This window comes from Schistocerca serialis, chromosome 2 (genome assembly GCF_023864345.2).
Source record: "Schistocerca serialis cubense isolate TAMUIC-IGC-003099 chromosome 2, iqSchSeri2.2, whole genome shotgun sequence".
Lineage (NCBI taxonomy): Eukaryota > Metazoa > Arthropoda > Insecta > Orthoptera > Acrididae > Schistocerca > Schistocerca serialis.
Genome location: NC_064639.1, coordinates 400871127 through 400889893, shown reverse-complemented (window position 1 = coordinate 400889893; position 18767 = coordinate 400871127). Strand labels below are relative to the sequence as shown.

The 18767-nt window shown below is 37.3% G+C and overlaps 1 protein-coding gene across 1 annotated transcript in view; it reads left to right on the top strand.

Moving 5' to 3' along the window:
• Nucleotides 1-18767, top strand: part of LOC126457232 (chromodomain-helicase-DNA-binding protein 7-like) — a 311277-nt gene that overhangs the window by 167833 nt on the left and 124677 nt on the right. Inside the window, exon 26 of the mRNA XM_050093361.1 lies at nt 3927-4016. Within this exon, the coding sequence (XP_049949318.1) occupies nt 3927-4016 (90 nt within the window). The remainder of the gene's footprint in view (nt 1-3926; nt 4017-18767) is intronic.

Genomic DNA, 18767 nt, shown 5'->3' with positions numbered 1-18767 from the left:
ACCGATACTCTAACAAAGGATATTACTGTATCCCGCTACTGCAGAATAATACTTCAACAATAAAACATAAATGAGATGAAAAACGAAAATAACTTAAATTGCAAAGGAAATGTGCCATATACAACGATGACACACAGTGCTCATGCAAGTGTCTGCCAATTGAAAATGTGTCAAAGGCTTTAGGATGACTGTGCAGTGCTTCATAACAACAAATTGCCTCCAATGAGCGTATTATATTCTCGGTGTATCCAAGAAAACGAAATTTTGACAGAAAATTTTTGGCCAGATCGCTATACAAGTAAGGACCAGTAGTACAGTCCCTGGCTAGCAGCCGCATAAGTTCTATTCTGGAAGTAGTGCGGAAAACGTGTTGGAACACGTAATAACGCCTAACTGGAATATAATTGCGGGACAACTAAACCTGTGATTCTGGCAGGCTTAGTGAAGTTAATCGGCGAACAAATTTTGACAGTGGCAGCAATAGCTACAGAATGGGTGATGACAAGACTGTTTGTTAGAACGAGGAAGGAGAAGAAACGGGGACATCACACAAATTATGGAAGAATAAGACGATACCAAATTTATCTAAAAATTTCGTAATACTACTTTTTGATCTCATGCTTGAGAAGCTGGTGCGTATGAATGAAACATGAAACTATTTCCTAACATAAAGTTTTTTGCTTGTAGTAGACCTAATAGGCATTTGATATTAGTACTTATTGGATTATATTCTGTTGTGTTATAAAAATGGCCATTTGTGCCAAAACAGTCTCATTTATTTGGTGTGTTACAAAATTGCTGCCATATTAGAAAGGCCTATTTTGTTTTTATCTAGCAGACAGTGACAAAACAGGCGTAATCAGATCGAGAAACCACACCAGTCTTGGGCATTATTTGTATTAACAGCTTTTTCAGTATTAGATAATGATATTTTGATTTTTCATGTAGCAAAACATTTGAGGAACTTTGATGAGGTAATAGATTCTTTCGCAGAAAGGAAAGCACGCCATGTAAAGCTGTAGCAAGATTAGAGAGGATAAAATGCCAGGAGCTAAGGTTTGAAGAAATGTGTAATTTTTTGTTTATCTCTTGTCAGTATTGGTTTTATATATCCTATATTTAATTTTATGTCACACAAAACAGCAAGTTATTAACTAATAGGCAATAAAGAGTTCAGATTTTCTAATTAATCCCATCCGCTATTAATTGCGAGATTTTTTCAAAGAGGGGCAGGCTGTTAAACCGGCCAACTGGGAGCAGGAGAGGCACGACAGGACATTTCAATTTCCGCTCTCCTGAATATAGTTTGGACGTGTGGTAGAAAAATGCTTTATGAAGAGGCGTCGTGGCACTGCACTTTGGCATACTTAAGACCAAATAATAGGTCTTACATTTCCTTGAATACATATGTTTTATGTTTCAGACTTTTCAGAATTATGTGCGCTACAAGATGAACATATTTTGAAAACTGAATTTTTTTTTTTGTATTGACCCGTTTCGCAAACATCGTAGATTCTGGACTGATGCGCAGGGCAGTCTGAGTTATACTGGGTAGTTTCCATGTGACCTGTGTTTACATTTAGTGATTTTGCTGTTTCCTCTTCGTTTACTCTCACGTCAAATGAAAACAAAATGGATATCTGTGGCCGGGAGCTATCAAGTGAATTAAAACACATCAAATAATCACGGAAGCCTAAAATATGTTATTAGTTTCAGGTTTTATTTTATTTCCACCTTTCTGACAGTCAAGCATTAATCACCTTGCGCACAATGAAGTTATTTTTGTCTGCTAAAGAAATTTGACTTTTGTTAACCTTTTCCGCAGAGGCAGTCAATGTATTTGAAACAAAATGTTTAAATCCACAGGCCTGGCTGTGCACATTTGAATACGGTTTACGAAATTCCGATGTTCTTGCAGTATCCTCTGATGTCTTCTTTCTTTTATGACATAATTTATGATCTTTCAATGTTTTACACGTACGTACATACGGGCTTCCTACGTCATGGTAGCTACCCAAGCGCGGTGTCGCCTGTTATCTGTGCTCTCTGGCAACTACTGAACTACTGAAACGAACCTATTTCTAACAGGTCGCGGGAAAATATTGCGAATGGTGGTTTGAAAAGCGTTACTTTCAAAGTAAATATCTTTTTACGTAAGTTGAGCTGTGTGCAAGGATGTACCATGAATTTATTAAATCAGAGCGTTTGACTCTCATTTAAAAATCAAGTCTTTGATGTCGAGCCATTTAGAAGAATTTCGAACCCTGAAGATCAGACATTTATGACATCATTAAAAATTTTACTGGCACATTTGTGTGATATATCTTAAAGTGTAACACGCGCAAGAAAGAGCAACAGTATATGCGAAAGCTTAGCTTCTCTTGCAGCTTGAGACCAATATTGTATGTGAAAGCTTTGCTTTTCTTGTAGCAACACTATGTATATTAATTTAAACTATTAACTTTCCTTTTCTTGTAGCAACACTATGTATATTAATTTAAACTATTAACTTTCCTTTTGTGTGTTAGTGCTACTTGACAGTGATGTTGCTGTTGGCTGACTACATCACGTGTACTATGCTCTGAAATCCGCTGTCATCGGCTGACGAGATCACATGACATGAACTACGAACGGCTTACAAACGCGCATCGAAATATGGGATTTCAATGATTCAAAAAGTAACATGCGGTGTTTGGTGGAATTCCAATGTATGCCTTCGTAATACGAAAATACGCAGCATGCATGTTGCTGCACATCAAAGATATTCCCAAAACATGCCTCTTTTTCCTGAGTTTCGTTATCTAAAGTGCCGGGACATTGTATGCCTGTGTATAAAACCATAACCATTCAAAGGATTGATAAGGGAAAATATACTGTCACCGGGAGAAAGTGTATTTTTAACCGGGAAATCCGGGAAAAATCCGGGAATTTTTTTTCCTTGTTCACGTATACACCCTGTTAGAGCCCATAGATTTGTTAGACTCTTAACACATTAGATACACTAACTATCTGTAGATGAATTCGCGGAGTATAACTTGGAGATTGCCACTACATCGTGTACGTCTCATCATGATCTGGTTGACAGACTGAAAGAGAAATACTAAGTACAAAAGACAATGCAAATAAACGTATATATGAAACAAACAAATTTTGTATTTATTTACGTATGTATATCTTCGAAATTTCATGAAAGTAGGGAACAGGGTTGAGAACTTAAGAGAATTAACGATATTAACAATGAGATCAGGAAAACGTAACAATTTACATTCTCCCGATAATGTCAAGAACGGCCGGTGACAAGCCAAGTAGTCCGAATTAGTGTTTCTGGCGCCAAGCGAATAAATTTGTAGGAGACGTGCTGAGGGCAAAGTGCTAAGTATGAGTGTGTCATATTTCCAGCAAAATAACAAACCGAAGATTATGCCAGTGCTATACAAGACAAAAAGCATCTTGTTCTGGGGACTGACTACACTAAAAGCACATTCCTCCATTTTAGTAGACTGAGACTGCTATGGCATCTAAAGCTTTATACAGTGTTAGTACTTCACTTGAATTTGCTGATTGAAGGAAGATTTTGGATATTACTCTTGGAACTGAAGTAGATGAATGAACAGAAAATCAAAAATTTGGGGGTGATAAAAAGGTACAAACGGGCATTGCCTTCTAAGGGCTCCTGTACATACAGTTCTTCCATTAAGAACAGTGAACCTTCCTTTATTATTGCATCTAACTTTCAGTAAATAAAAAATCAACTATTGTATAGCACAGATTCCTGAAAATTATTTTATTGTCACTTCAGTAGCAATATCTCTGTCACTGTTGATATTTTGCTTACAAGATCCAATAGTTTTGGTAGAAATAATACTTTTTGTGCAGTTCAATTGTGTCAGTGCATTCAAATAACTAAAAGCACTGTTTGCTTGCAGGATACTGTTACGTGTTCGAATGCTTTATTATATAAAGCATGAGATTATAGGTGATCTGGTGCAACATATTAATGATGGTGTCCATGTTAGGTAAGTTTACATAAAGCAGGTGCATGTCCTTTCCCATTGAATTCTTTAGTAAAAAATTGATTGAAAAATGTTTCACTTTGTTGTGCTAGATGGCTCTGCTTTTTGGTGCTTGGTAGAATATGGAAATGAAGTAACAAGTAGACAGGAAGATATAAAGTTTTAATGTCTGTTGTTGTTGTTATTATTATTATTATTATTATTATTATTATTATTATTAAAGAAGAGTGATTCATAGGTAGCAATTATTTGTTGTTCATGCAAATATACACAAACTCACCACTTCCGCATGCTGTTACTTTTTTGATGTGTACTTATGAAAACGCGCTCGAGCGTGCGTGAATGGGGGTAAGCGGTGTTAGCTGAGTATTTTGAGTTGATGTTTGGTTGATTTCTTCACTGAGGATTGAGTGTTTATATTTGATATAGAAGCAGTTTGAAACAATTACACTATTTGCAAAACTTGTAAACTGATGCTTTTTTGTGCTTTTTGTGAATAACTATTGCCATTCATAGTTTTACGGAAAAGTAGACTCGCAGTGTGATGGTGTATTTTGCTTTGTAGTTGTCTCTGATATCTTTGCCACTAGAAGATTACTATTATGTATTTAATCATTGTTTCCGATGTTTTAAACCCATACTTTCCACAGTAAGTTTCATTGTTTAGAAGTTTTTTAAGTTGCTCTGGGCTAAAAATTGTTTGGTAAGGGCGCAGAACAAAAAGGATTTAATTTATTAGAAGCTTCAAATTAGTGTGTTGCGTGAGTATTTGAGAATACCTAAAACGTGAGATGTGATCATTTCAAGCATTAATGTAGACCAATTTATTGTAACAACTCATTGTGCACCCCTCCCTGTTTCCTGTAGACTTTAATAAGAGAACTTCGGAGGGGGGGGAGGGGGAGGGGAGAATATTATTATTACCCATTACTGAGATGGTTAATTGGTGAGGAAAGACAAAGATCTCTAATTTTTTACCTGGAAGCAGAAGGGAATTTAGTTCTTGATTTAAAAATAAATAAATAAAAGTGTGCATATGAATGGCTGCTGTAGAATATAAGTAAGTTGCCTGATGAAAAAAGTGATCACCAAGGAGATGTGGTCAGATGTAAATGTAACTTTATATACATATGCAACATTGACAGACCTATAAATGATTAGAACTGCAATCATTCATGACATGTCCACCAGAGTACATTAGTTTTGCATTTCATGAACTTTCAGACATGCCTCTAGGATATTATTAATTCTTTTTGTGATGTTTCAGCTGACAACCTCTCAGCCATTCTCAAGATGAGTTGCTTGCAAAATTTTTAAATCAGATTACACAACACTGTGAAGTAATCATGCTTCCATCAGAGACAACACAAGAGCATCAGTCGTAAATAGAACTTTATGCATCTAACAGTAAAACAAAATAAGCACAGTGTCAGCCCGACAAATGAAGCAAACCCCTCATTTCATGTCTGCACTCTCAAAGGAAATATTGTTTTAATGTATGCTGTCCATAATAAATAACTAAATATTTCTAAAGCACTGTGGGTCCAGTGACTTTGCACTTGTTTTGTTTTACTCTTTGAGGTGTAAAGCATTTTAACTATGACTTGTGCCCTTCTTATGAACAATGTTCTCTCTGACACGTGCACAAATACTCCACAGTATTGTTGAAAATGGTTAAAAAATGTTGCAGGTGACTCGCCTTGGAATGCCGAAAGATTGTCAACGTCTGAGAACAAGAATTAATTATATCTCAGATGCAGACCAGAAAGTTGATGGAATATTCAATCTACTGTGAAAACTTTAAGAAACACATTGCATTAGTGTTGTTCAAGTTTAGTATTTCAGTCTTTGTAGCGTATATAAGGGATGTGAATAGTATCAGATGTTAAGTGATCTATGAAGAACATGTAGATAATGTGTACTTCTGTTGGGCATTGTTACCAGCTCCTGACACCCTTTGTAAGGGTGTTGCAAAGTTTTCATTTGACCATGGCTTTCCACCACAAGGAAAGATTATTGTATTGTGCACTAACCACATTGTGACCCTTTTCCTGGGGAGGTGCCCCTTCCAATGTTTTTGGAGAGAGACAGCAGTATTATTGCCGACATGATGTGATGAGCCATCAGATATGACATCAGGTCATACCTGGCAGTGACTGAGAGAACTGACAACACAGTGGTAAATCACAGACATCCTGTGTCCTCGTATATTACATCTCTTGTGACAATATCATGGTGCCATTTTTCAACAGGGCAGTGCTTTTCATACATTGCCCATGTGCCTACAAGCTGTGGGTGTAATGTTAAGGTGCTGCAAATCTGTCCCCCAATAGAACCAGGTAAGATGTAAACTGTGTCCCAGTGCCAGTATCCAGGATATCAAGAAACCAGTTAACACAGCTGTGGGCCAGCTTGCATCAGGAGAGGATTCGATGGCTTCATGATGCTCTTCCCAGCTGAATCAGTTCATACATCCCCCCCCCCCCCCCCCCCCTGCAAGATACTTTCCAGCTGGTTTCCTGTGCCCCCCCACCCCGCCCCTGCCGATCTGTGCATTGAAATTGCCTGTAAGACGTTTGATGTCATCCTTGAATACTTTGGATAATACTTTGTCAAGAGTTGACCAGAATTTATCTGCAGACTGTGGGTCTCTCTTGTTGCTCTTAGTATGGGCACGTGCATTGATCAGTGTGTATTTTTTGTTGGCACACTGAACGCACATGGTCATCAGTCGGTTGTTCAGTGGTGTGACTTCTCTGATTATTATTATTATTATTATTATTATTATTATTGTGTACCAGCATTAGAGACAGGATCATTATTGGTATTTTTTTTTTTTTTTTTATTAAAGCAGCTGAATATCTTATAAGAAAGAGTGGGTTAAGTAAATGCTGATTTAAATGTTGGGGTGGTGGTGGTGGTGGTGGTGGTGGTGGTGGTAACAACAGCAACAGCAATGTAGACCATCAAGACAATGGTAGTGGTGATTGTAGAATGATTGGATGTGTTAACAGAAAGTCTTACTTTATCAGAACCTTCTTTTCGTGCCGAATGTGATTATGATTAGCAACAAACAGTTCAAAACTAATACTTTCTCTTGTGTTTTCTTTTTCAAATTTTTAGTATACAAGCTTTCATTGTTTCTGCTAATGTGTGTTTTCATTCACTTGTCCACCCTTGCACATTTGCATGTTGGCACTAATAGAACATGTATAAAATGTATAGGAGATAAATTATAAATCTAGAATTCCAAGCGGCACTCCTGTATGCTTAAAGTGTAATTTGCTGCAAATAAATAGTTACCCTAAGTTTAGTTACAAGCTAGTGTCTGGTTTTACACCTATTCTTTAATTTTTGTAAGTTTTTTCCAATTCATTCAATAGCTGAAACTCATTGTAACTGTTTTTATTTTTTTGTGTAGTTAATTAGTATTCTGAACAATAACCCCATCTGTGCTTTAATTTCATGTCAGACAGATTAGAATTTAATGAGAGTATAATTCTATGAAACTGAGCCGCATGTGTAATGATTGCAATGCACTATCACTGTTGGTTTTCTTTAAAAAACTGTTTCTTGTTTTTAGTGATGATATTGTAGGAGCAGAGAGAAGTTGTTTCCTTACTGTATAATACTTTCATAGGATTGCTCTTTAATTAATTGTCAGGGGTTTGTACTGTGATTTCCTATAAGAGCAGTTGTGGTTAGTTAAATACCTGGGTGTACGTTACAGAAATGTAATTCACTATTTACATCCAAGTTGGTCGGTTCTTTTTCCAGCTAATTTTAATAACTTAAAAAGTTGCAGACAGTAATGAAAGAGAGAGGTTTATTATGAAAATTAAAACCCCTTTAGGGTGTAATGACAGTAGCAGTTACAAAAACAGAAACACTTGGTCTGTGATGGTGGAAAAATAGGTTATTTCTTTTTCCGTCAAAACTTTCAATTCTATAAAAGCTATTTTCTCTTCCTTGCTTCCTCTCTCCTTGCAAAAAAGCGTTTCTTGATAGTTGATGCATCCATCTGCTTTAGTCAATTTGTTTCACCCTTACCACAGACACAAATGCTGTAACAACACATCAGCCTATTCAGAAATAGAAGTTACCTAATATTTTTCTAAAACAGGAAAATTATATAACTTTTATAAACAAAATACAATAGTGATGCGTAGTCTCAACACGTATCTGCTAGTGTTTTGCACCTAAATTCCATTGGTTGCCTTTTGGGGCACTTGCACAATTTCTGCAATGTTAGAAACAATTTTCAGTTAATTGTTTCAATAGCATTCTGCAAATATGATGGAATTTTTTGTATGTTGCATTTTGTGGGACAGCATTGAAGGCTAGACTGATCATACAGAGTGTATACGACTCGGGACAACTTGGAGAACCTGGAAAAACCCGGGAATTTTTTCATCCAGCAGAAAACTGGGAAAAACCTGGGATGTTTTTAGAATTCTGGGAACTTTTCATTGTCAGTTGTCAGTTAAATTTTTGTAATTTTGACTGGTAAGAACCGACTCTAACAAAGGATATTACTGTATCCCGCTACTACAAAATAATACTTCAACAATAAAACATAAACAAGAGAAAAAAACAAAAATAACTTAAATTGCAAAGGATATGCGCCATATACAAAGACACACACAGCACTCATGCAATCGTCTGCCAACTGCAAAATGTGTCAAAGGCTTTAGGAAGACTATGCAGTGCTTCATAACAACAAATTGTCTCCGATAAGTGTGAAGTCACAAATGTTTACATTAGATTAATTTTAGCAGTGCGTGCGCAGTTGAGTCGCATTTGGTTAGTAGATTATCCCGCTTCTGGCTACAGGAATGTGGCTGTTGGCTGTGTAAGCAGTCGCAGCTAGATGCTACTGGGCGCCAAATTCATGTTCTTGAGGGGGAAAAAACTTCTTTCACAAACCGCCTAGCATGCAGCGCACGTCTGTCTATTGATTATTCATATGATTTTGAAACCCTTCACAGTTGGTTTTTGACATTTTTGAACACATTTGAAGTTGATTTCTGAACAAATCATAAGTTGATTTTTGAGTGCGTGCATAGTGTACATGATGTCTCTGCTCAGGAGAATCCTCGTTGCATCGAGAAATAAACTTTATGCAGACAAACAGGGACGGGGCTATACGAGCTGAGCGGAGTAAAACCGAACAGATGAATGACGATCGCTGTCTGATTATGTGGTTGGAAGGGTTTGTGAATGATCAGCGTTGTTATAATTGCTAGCGAAATCCATAGATTCAGATTATCAGAATAGAAATAAATGACTGACAGGAATAACATGTGAGAAATATTGCGTATTATCTTCTCGGTGTATCCAATGAAATGAAATTTTGGCAGAAAATTTTTGCCCAGATCACTACACTAGTAAGGACCTGTAGTACAGCCCCAGCTAGCAGCCGCTTAAGTTCTATTTTGGAAGTATTGAGGAACATGTGTTGTACGAACACGTAATAACACCTAACCGAAAAATAATCGCGGGATAACTAAACCTGTGATTCTGGCAGGGTTGGGGAAGTTAATCGGCGAACAAATTTTGACAATGGCAGGAATAGATACAGAATTGGTGATGATAAGATTGTTTGTCAGAATGGGGAAGGCGAAGAAACGGGGACATCACACAAATTATGGAAGAATAAGACGCTTCCAAATTTATATAAAAATTTTGTAGCACTTCTTTTCGATCTCATGCTTGAGAAACTGGTAAGTGTGAATGAAATGTGAAACTATTTCCCGACATAAAGCTTTTTGCTTGTAGCAGGCCTTAATAGGCATTTGATATTAGTACTTATTGGATTATATTCTGTTGTGTTATAAAAATGGCCATTTGTGCCAAAACAGTCTCGTTTATTTGGTGTGTGTTACAAAATTGCTGCCTTCTTAGAAAGGCCTAATTTGTTTTATCTAGCAGACAGTGACAAAATAGATGTAATCCAATCGAGAAACCGAGCCAGTCTTGGGTATTATTTGTGTCAACAGCTTTTTCAGTGTTAGATAATGACATTCCGATTTTTCATGTAGCAGAACATTTGACGAACTTTGATGAGGTAATAGATTCTTTCACAGAAAGGAAAGCACGCCATGTAAAGCTGTAGCAAGATTAGAGAGAAAAAAATGCTAATGAGTCGCGTTTGGTTGTGTACTTTCTTGCTTGTCCCTTGTCTCTATTGGTTTTACGTAACCTGTATTTAATTTTATATCACGCAAAACAGCAGGTTATTAGCTAATAAGCAATAAAGAGTTCAAATTTTCGGAAGAGTTCTTGTTCTCCCAATTACAAATAATCCCATCCGCTATTGATAGTAGTTTTTTTTGGGGGGGGGGGGGGGGGCTGTCAAATTGGCTGACTGGGAGCAGGAGAGGCACCACAGGTCATTTAAAGACCAAATAATATGTCTTATATTTCCTTGGACACACATGTTTTATGTTTCAGATTTTTCAGAAAGATGTGCACACAAGATGAACACATTTTTGAAAATTCGATTTTTTATTTTTATTTTTTTTATTTTTATTTTTTTTACGTATTGACCCAGTTCGCAAATATCATAGATGTGTGGGGGTGTTGCGCAGAGCAGTCTGAGTGGTAGTGGGGAGGTGGATAGTCTCAATGTGACCCATGTTTGCATTTAGTGATTTTGCTGTTTTCCCCTTCATTTACTCTCTCATCAAATGAAAACAAAACAGATATCTGTGGCTGGGAGCTGTCAAGTGAATTAAAATACATTCACATAATTACTGAAGGCTAAAATATGTCATTAGTTTCAGATTTTGTTTTATTTCCACCTTTTTGACAGTCAAGCATTAATCGCCTTGCAGAACAATGAAGTTATTTTTGTCTGTTTGCTAAAGAAATTTGACTTTTATTAACCTTTTCCACAGAGGCAGTAAATGTATTTGAAACGAAATGTTTAATTCCATAGTACAGGCTAGTTTCAACTGTTTGCTGCATTTCAAGTGCACGTTTTCATTTTCCAGGACATACGGCATTATGTCATAATAAAGAACCATACATGATATAATACAGTACTGGTGCTCCAAGAAAATTTACATCCCGAAAACCACACTGAAAAGCTTAATATCAGGTTGAGGTGTACTTCATTGGGAATGTGGACATACAAATGTGCACTTTAAATGTGCACATTTTAATATGGTTCACGAAATTCTGATGCTCTTGGAGTATCATCTGATGTCTTGTTTCTTTTGACATACTGTATGATCTTTCAATGTTTTACACGTACGTACATACGGGCTTCCTACATCACGATAGCTGGACAAGCGCGGTGTCACCTGTTATCTGCGCTCACTGGCAACTGCTAAAATGAACCTATTTCTTACAGGTCGCGGGAAAATATTTGTGAATAGTGATTTGAAAAGTTACTTTCAAAGAAAATATCCTTTTACATAAGTTGAACTATGTGCAAGAATGTACCATGAATTTATTAAATCACAGAGCGTTTGACTTTGATAATCAGCTCTTTGATGATGAGCCGTTTAGAAGAATTTCGAACCCTGAAGATCAGACAATTATGTCATTATTAAAAAATTTTACTGGCACATTTGTGTGATATATCTTGAAGTTTAACATGCGCAAAAAAGTGCAACATTATATGTGAAAGCTTAGCTCCTCTTGCAGCTTATTAAACTTGGAGACCAATATTATGTGCGAGAGCTTTGCTTTTCCTATAGTAACACTGTGTATATTAATTTAAACTATTAACTTTCCCTGTTTGTGTGTTCGTGCTACTTAACAGTGATGTTGCTGTTGACTGACCACATCACGTGTCCTATGCTCTGAGTATCCGCTGTCATCGGCTGGCGAGATCACATGACATGAGCTATGCTTGCCTTACAAAAGCACATCGCAATCTCGATTTCAGTGATTCGGAAAGTAACATCCGGTGTTTGGTGGAATTCCAGTGTGTACTTTCGTAATACGAAAATACGCAGTATACATGTTGCTGCACATCAAAGATATTTCCAAAATGTGTCTTTTTCCCTAAGTTTAGTTTTCTAAAGTGCCGGGAAATTGTACGCCCATGTATAAAACCATAACCATTCAAAGGATTGATAAGGGAAAATATACTGTCACTTATCACAGAAAATCGTGTTTTCACCTGGGAGAAAGTATGTTCTTAACCAGGAAATCCGGGAATCTTTTTCCTAGTCCACGTATACCCCCTGTCATAATATTTGCTTTGATGGACTACTGATTTTGACTGCTGTAACCAAATTTTAATCTTGGTGAGACAATTGTAGAAATGGAAGGAAATGTTCATCATACTGTAGAGATCAGTGATATGGACAGGCTACCATTGCTAGATTCAAATTAAAGATAAAGAAGACCAAAATTAAAGTATCATAACTGATGACACAATGCCATATCAAGTACATTGTTTAAATGTAGGATTAATAAGGTGTTCTATTGCAAGTGGTCCAGTTTTTGAAAACATACACACCTTACTTCTTTAGATGCACTTCAAATTGGGTATGTATCTGCCTACACAATTTATAAATAATTACTCATTTAGTTAGATTTTGACAGTCAATTCTTCTTTAGGAGCCTTCTAAATCAGCTGTCAAAATTTTTTGAGAAAGCAGAAGTTTTTGTCAACTTTGAAATTCTGCTTTTTGTTCTGTAGTTTCAACGATATAAGTTATTTACATTTTATATAGTATTCACCACACCAGGGGCATTCAAATTTGGCAAGAAATGTAATTCTAATGAAACAAAAATCGGTGAGGTGAAATTATACCTTAAAGTGACTGCCATAGAAATTGTTGATTACTAATTTCTGTGTGCAAGATGCAAAATTTAGCGTTCAGAAGTTTGATTCTTAAGACAATCCAAGGCAAATTTCATGCCAGAAAATTTCCTTTGGTATGTAGCATCTCTAAGAAAGACACCTCTAACACATTGGGGACTATGTGCAAGTGTATATCAGGCCACAACTTTGCGTTAAAAAGACAGCACCTGAGTATAGGTCGGGTTGCAATTTTCTCGACACTGGAGCTACCATCACGCAAAATATGGACACATTTTGCATGAAAATGGTGTAAAGATGTCACTCTACCTGATCCTTGACTGGTGCTGTCTTCTGTTATGTGACATTCACTAATAACAGCAAGACAATTTTGTCCAGATAGGCTCCAAATTATCGAAGTTCTATTCATGTGAAATTTCATAAATGATTGGTGTGTGTGGGGGGAGGAGGGGGGGGGGCAAATTGGCTGTTGCTTTCATCACATTCCTCTTTCATAATTGTATAATGTATTTTGATGAAAATACAGATCCTGTTTGACATCTACACACTGCTGTGAAGTGCATAGCAGAAGTACTTCCCTTCGTACCATTTATTAGGGTTTCTTCCCATTCCATTCAAGACACAGTCGGGTCACAGTGCCTGGAGGCTGTGTGTGTGTTTCTATATTTGGGAAGAAGGACTTCGTCCAAAAGCTTGAAGTATGTTAGCAGTCTTTCTTTTCATCGTGCCTGTCTGCAAGTTGGTGCTTTCTCTATGTGAAGAGTAGCAGTCTTACCATTTTCGTGCTGTTATTCCACCGTATAGTTAACATTGTTCAAATATTAAGAAACCAACTTCTGCAGCCAAAGTATTATCTGAAGAACTACCCATTTTAAAAGCTTAAGGGAACTAAGAAGAAATGTTGTTGTTGTTGTTGTGGTCTTCAGTCCTGAGACTGGTTTGATGCAGCTCTCTATGCTACTCTATCCTGTGCAAGCTTTTTCATCTCCCAGTACCTACTGCAACCTACATCCTTCTGAATCTGCTTAGTGTATTCATCTCTTGGTCTCCCTCTACGATTTTTTCCCTCCACGCTGCCCTCCAATACTAAATTCGTGATCCCTTGATGCCTCAGAACATGTCCTACCAACCGATCCCTTCTTCTGGTCAAGTTGTGCCACAAACTTCTCTTCTCCCCAATCCTATTCAATACTTCCTCATTAGTTATGTGATCTACCCATCTAATCTTCAGCATTCTTCTGTAGCACCACATTTCGAAAGCTTCTATTCTCTTCTTGTCCAAACTATTTATTGTCCATGTTTCACTTCCATACATGGCTACACTCCATACGAATACTTTCAGAAATGACTTCCTGACACTTAAATCTATAGTCGATGTTAACAAATTTCTCTTCTTCAGAAACGCTTTCCTTGCCATTGCCAGCCTACATTTTATATCCTCTCTACTTCGACCATAATCAGTTATTTTGCTCCCAAAATAGCAAAACTCCTTTACTACTTTAAGTGCCTCATTTCCTAATCTAATTCCCTCAGCATCACCCGACTTAATTCGACTACATAACGTTATCCTCGTTTTGCTTTTGTTGATGTTCATCTTATATCCTCCTTTCAAGACACTGTCCATTCCATTCAACTGCTCTTCCAAGTCCTTTGCTGTCTCTGACAGAATTACAATGTCATCGGCGAACCTCAAAGTTTTTATTTCCTCTCCATGAATTTTAATACCTACTCCGAATTTTTCTTTTGTTTCCTTTACTGCTTGCTCAATATACAGATTGAACAACATCGGGGAGAGGCTACAACCCTGTCTTACTCCCTTCCCAACCACTGCTTCCCTTTCATGTCCCTCGACTCTTATAACTGCCATCTGGTTTCTGTACAAATTGTAAATAGCCTTTCGCTCCCTGTATTTTACCCCTGCCACCTTTAGAATTTGAAAGAGAGTATTCCAGTCAACATTGTCAAAAGCTTTCTCTAAGTCTACAAATGCTAGAAACGTAGGTTTGCCTTTCCTTAATCTTTCTTCTAAGATAAGTCGTAGGGTCAGTATTGCCTCACGTGTTCCAACATTTCTACGGAATCGAAACTGATCTTCCCCGAGGTTGGCTTCTACTAGTTTTTCCATTCGTCTGTAAAGAATTCGTGTTAGTATTTTGCTGCTGTGACTTATTAAACTGATAGTTCGGTAATTTTCACATTTGTCAACACCTGCTTTCTTTGGGATTGGAATTATTATATTCTTCTTGAAGTCTGAGGGTATTTCCCCTGTTTCATACATCTTGCTCACCAGATGGTAGAGTTTTGTCAGGACTGGCTCTCCCAAGGCCGTCAGTAGTTCCAATGGAATGTTGTCTACTCCGGGGGCCTTGTTTCGACTCAGGTCTTTTAGTGCTCTGTCAAACTCTTCACGCAGTATCATATCTCCCATTTCATCTTCATCTACATCCTCTTCCATTTCCATAATATTGTCCTCAAGTACATCGCCCTTGTATAGACCCTCTATATACTCCTTCCACCTTTCTGCTTTCCGTTCTTTGCTTAGAACTGGGTTTCCATCTGAGCTCTTGATATTCATACAAGTGGTTCTCTTATCTCCAAAGGTCTCTTTAATTTTCCTGTAGGCAGTATCTATCTTACCCCTAGTGAGATAGGCCTCTACATTCTTACATTTTTCCTCTAGCCATCCCTGCTTAGCCATTTTGCACTTCCTGTCGATCTCATTTTTGAGACGTTTGTATTCCTTTTTGCCTGCTACATTTACTGCATTTTTTATATTTTCTCCTTTCATCAATTAAATTCAGTATTTCTTCTGTTACCCAAGGATTTCTACTAGCCCTCGTCTTTTTACCTACTTGATCCTCTGCTGCCTTCGCTACTTCATCCCTCAAAGCTACCCATTCTTCTTCTACTGTATTTCTTTCCCCCATTCCTGTCAATTGTTCTCTTATGCTCTCCCTGAAACTCTGTACAACCTCTGGTTCTTTCAGTTTATCCAGGTCCCATCTCCTTAAATTCCCACCTTTTTGCAGTTTCTTCAGTTTTAATCTACAGGTCTTAACCGATAGATTGTGGTCAGAGTCCACATCTGCCCCTGGAAATGTCTTACAATTTAAAACCTGGTTCCTAAATCTCTGTCTTACCATTATATAATCCATCTGATATCTTTTAGTATCTCCAGGGTTCTTCCATGTATACAACCTTCTTTCATGATTCTTAAACCAAGTGTTAGTTATGATTATGTTGTGCTCTGTGCAAAATTCTACCAGGCGGCTTCCTCTTTCATTTCTTATCCCCCATTCCATATTCACCTACTATGTTTCCTTCTCTCCCTTTTCCTACACTCGAATTCCAGTCACCCATGACTATTAAATTTTCATCTCCCTTCACAATCTGAATAATTTCTTTTATTTCATCATACATTTCTTCAATTTCTTCGTCATCTGCAGAGCCAGTTGGCATATAAACTTGTACTACTGTAGTAGGTGTGGGCTTCGTATCTATCTTGGCCACAATAATGCGTTCACTATGCTGTTTGTAGTAGCTTACCCGCATTCCTATTTTCCTATTCATTATTAAACCTACTCCTGCATTACCCCTATTTGATTTTGTGTTTATAACCCTGTAGTCACCTGACCAGAAGTCTTGTTCCTCATGCCACTGAACTTCACGAATTCCCACTATATCTAACTTCAACCTATCCATTTCCCTTTTAAAATTTTCTAACCTACCTGCCCGATTGAGGGATCTGACATTCCACGCTCCGATCCGTAGAATGCCAGTTTTCTTTCTCCTGATAACGACATCCTTTTGAGTAGTCCCCGCCCGGAGATCCGAATGGGGGACTATTTTACCTCCGGAATATTTTACCCAAGAGGACGCCATCATCATTTAATCATACAGTAAAGCTGCATGCCCTCGGGAAAAATTGCGGCTGTAGTTTCCCCTTGCTTTCAGCCGTTCGCAGTACCAGCACAGCAAGGCCGTTTTGGTTATTGTTACAAGGCCAAATCAGTAAATCATCCAGACTGTTGCCCTTGCAACTACTAAAAAGGCTGCTGCCTCTCTTCAGGAACCACACGTTTGTCTGGCCTCTCAACAGATACCCCTCCGTTGTGGTTGCACCTACGGTACGGCTATCTGTATCGCTGAGGCACGCAAGCATCCCCACCAACGGCAAGGTCCATGGTTCATGGGGGGGGAAGAAGAAATAAACTCCCAACATATTTATCAAATATTTATTTTTGCTTCAGTCATTTCCTACCAGTCTTTATTTGATGTATTTCAGCAGCTTGATCCCATCATCAGGTCCTTTCATAGTAACATGTTTATTAATTTTTAATTATGTATTCCTTTGCAATGTGATGAGGCCTATCTCCCATCTGTGCCATTGAAGTTGTGTATAGTAATTTTCTCCTGTCCAGTAAGATTTACTTATCCCAGTGTGTATCTTAAGCAGGATGTATGTTTAAACAGGGTGTATATGCCCTGAGACTACCAGGGAAAACCCGGGATTTTTTTCATCCAGAAGAAAATTGGTAAAAATCTGGGAACGTTTTAGAATTCCAGGAATTTTTCGTTGTTTTAGTTTTGAGTTAAATTTCTGTAATTTTGACTTGTAAGAACTCTAACAAAGAGTTTTACTTTAGCCTGCAGCTGCAGAATAATACTGCAGCAATAAAATATAAACGAGAGGAAAACACCAATAAAATATAAACAACAGGAAAACACCAATAAAATGTATATAATATATAACAAAAAACTGCATTCGATGAGCAATGGGTGACAGCTAATTAAATTAGGTTTGTTGGAGCAATTGCCAGTGGGCCATAGCTGCAAGCAGCCATATGATACCATGAAAAATTTTTCTGGTTTGCCCAAGCTGCTAGATTTGTACATGCATGGAGCAGTCAGGTGTATTGGGGATTGGCCTCCACCTGACCCACATTTTACATTCAATGATTTTGCTTCTCTCTCTTCGTTTACAGCTCCCAGATCAAATGAAAACGAAGCAGATTTCTGTGGTTGGGCGCTATTGAATGAATTAAAATATATTCACATGACTATGGAAGACTAAAATATGTTATTAGTTTAAGTTTTCTGATTTTATGTTATTTCCACGTTATTGGCTATCAAATGTTAATCATTTTGCTGAACAAAGAAATTATTTTCATTGGTTTGCTATAGAAGTTCGGCTTTTACTAATCTTTCCTGCAAGAGGCAGTAAATTTATTCGAAACAAAATGTTTGGTTCCACACTGTTAGCTAATTTCAAGAGCACATTTTCATCTTCTAGTGTGTGTGGCATTATCCCGTAATAAAGAACCAAATGGTAGATCGTACAGTAAAGTTACTCCAATAAAATTGGCTTCCCGGAAATCTCACTGAAAAGCTTCAGCAGAATTTTGCATATCTACCTTCCATGAAACTTTAAAGTTTTTCAGTCACAAAACAGGATTCAACACTTGTCTGGTACCTCCTCTAGGCTTGGCATTATTCTTAAGTTTACAGAACTCAATTACTCAGTAAATTATAGACTGGGAGCAGACTGTGTTGTATCATGTAACTCCCCACAATGCTTTATATTTACTCCTGGAGTAGAACATAAACTGTGAATTATAAAGTTTATTGGCTTCACAAGTAATCTTGTTAATTTTTATAGAGTTTGAAAAAGTCATGAGAGGCTCATTGTTCTTAGTTCTGGTGCATACAACAACCTTTTTTATTATTTTTGCAAGAAATTTCGATTCCTTTTTACTGGCTTTTTGCAGTCCTCTGAGGATGTAAATTTGATTGAAAATGCTACATAACAGTATTGCAAAGTATGGAAAAAAACCTATGTTAAAGTCATTACATAGCAAAATATTATTGTGCTTGAGTTGTAGAGTCTAGCCTTGAAATGAATATTTTGCCAAGGACCGCATTGTAATTTTGCATTCCTTATCTGAATAGGATATGTTAAAACAATTGTTATT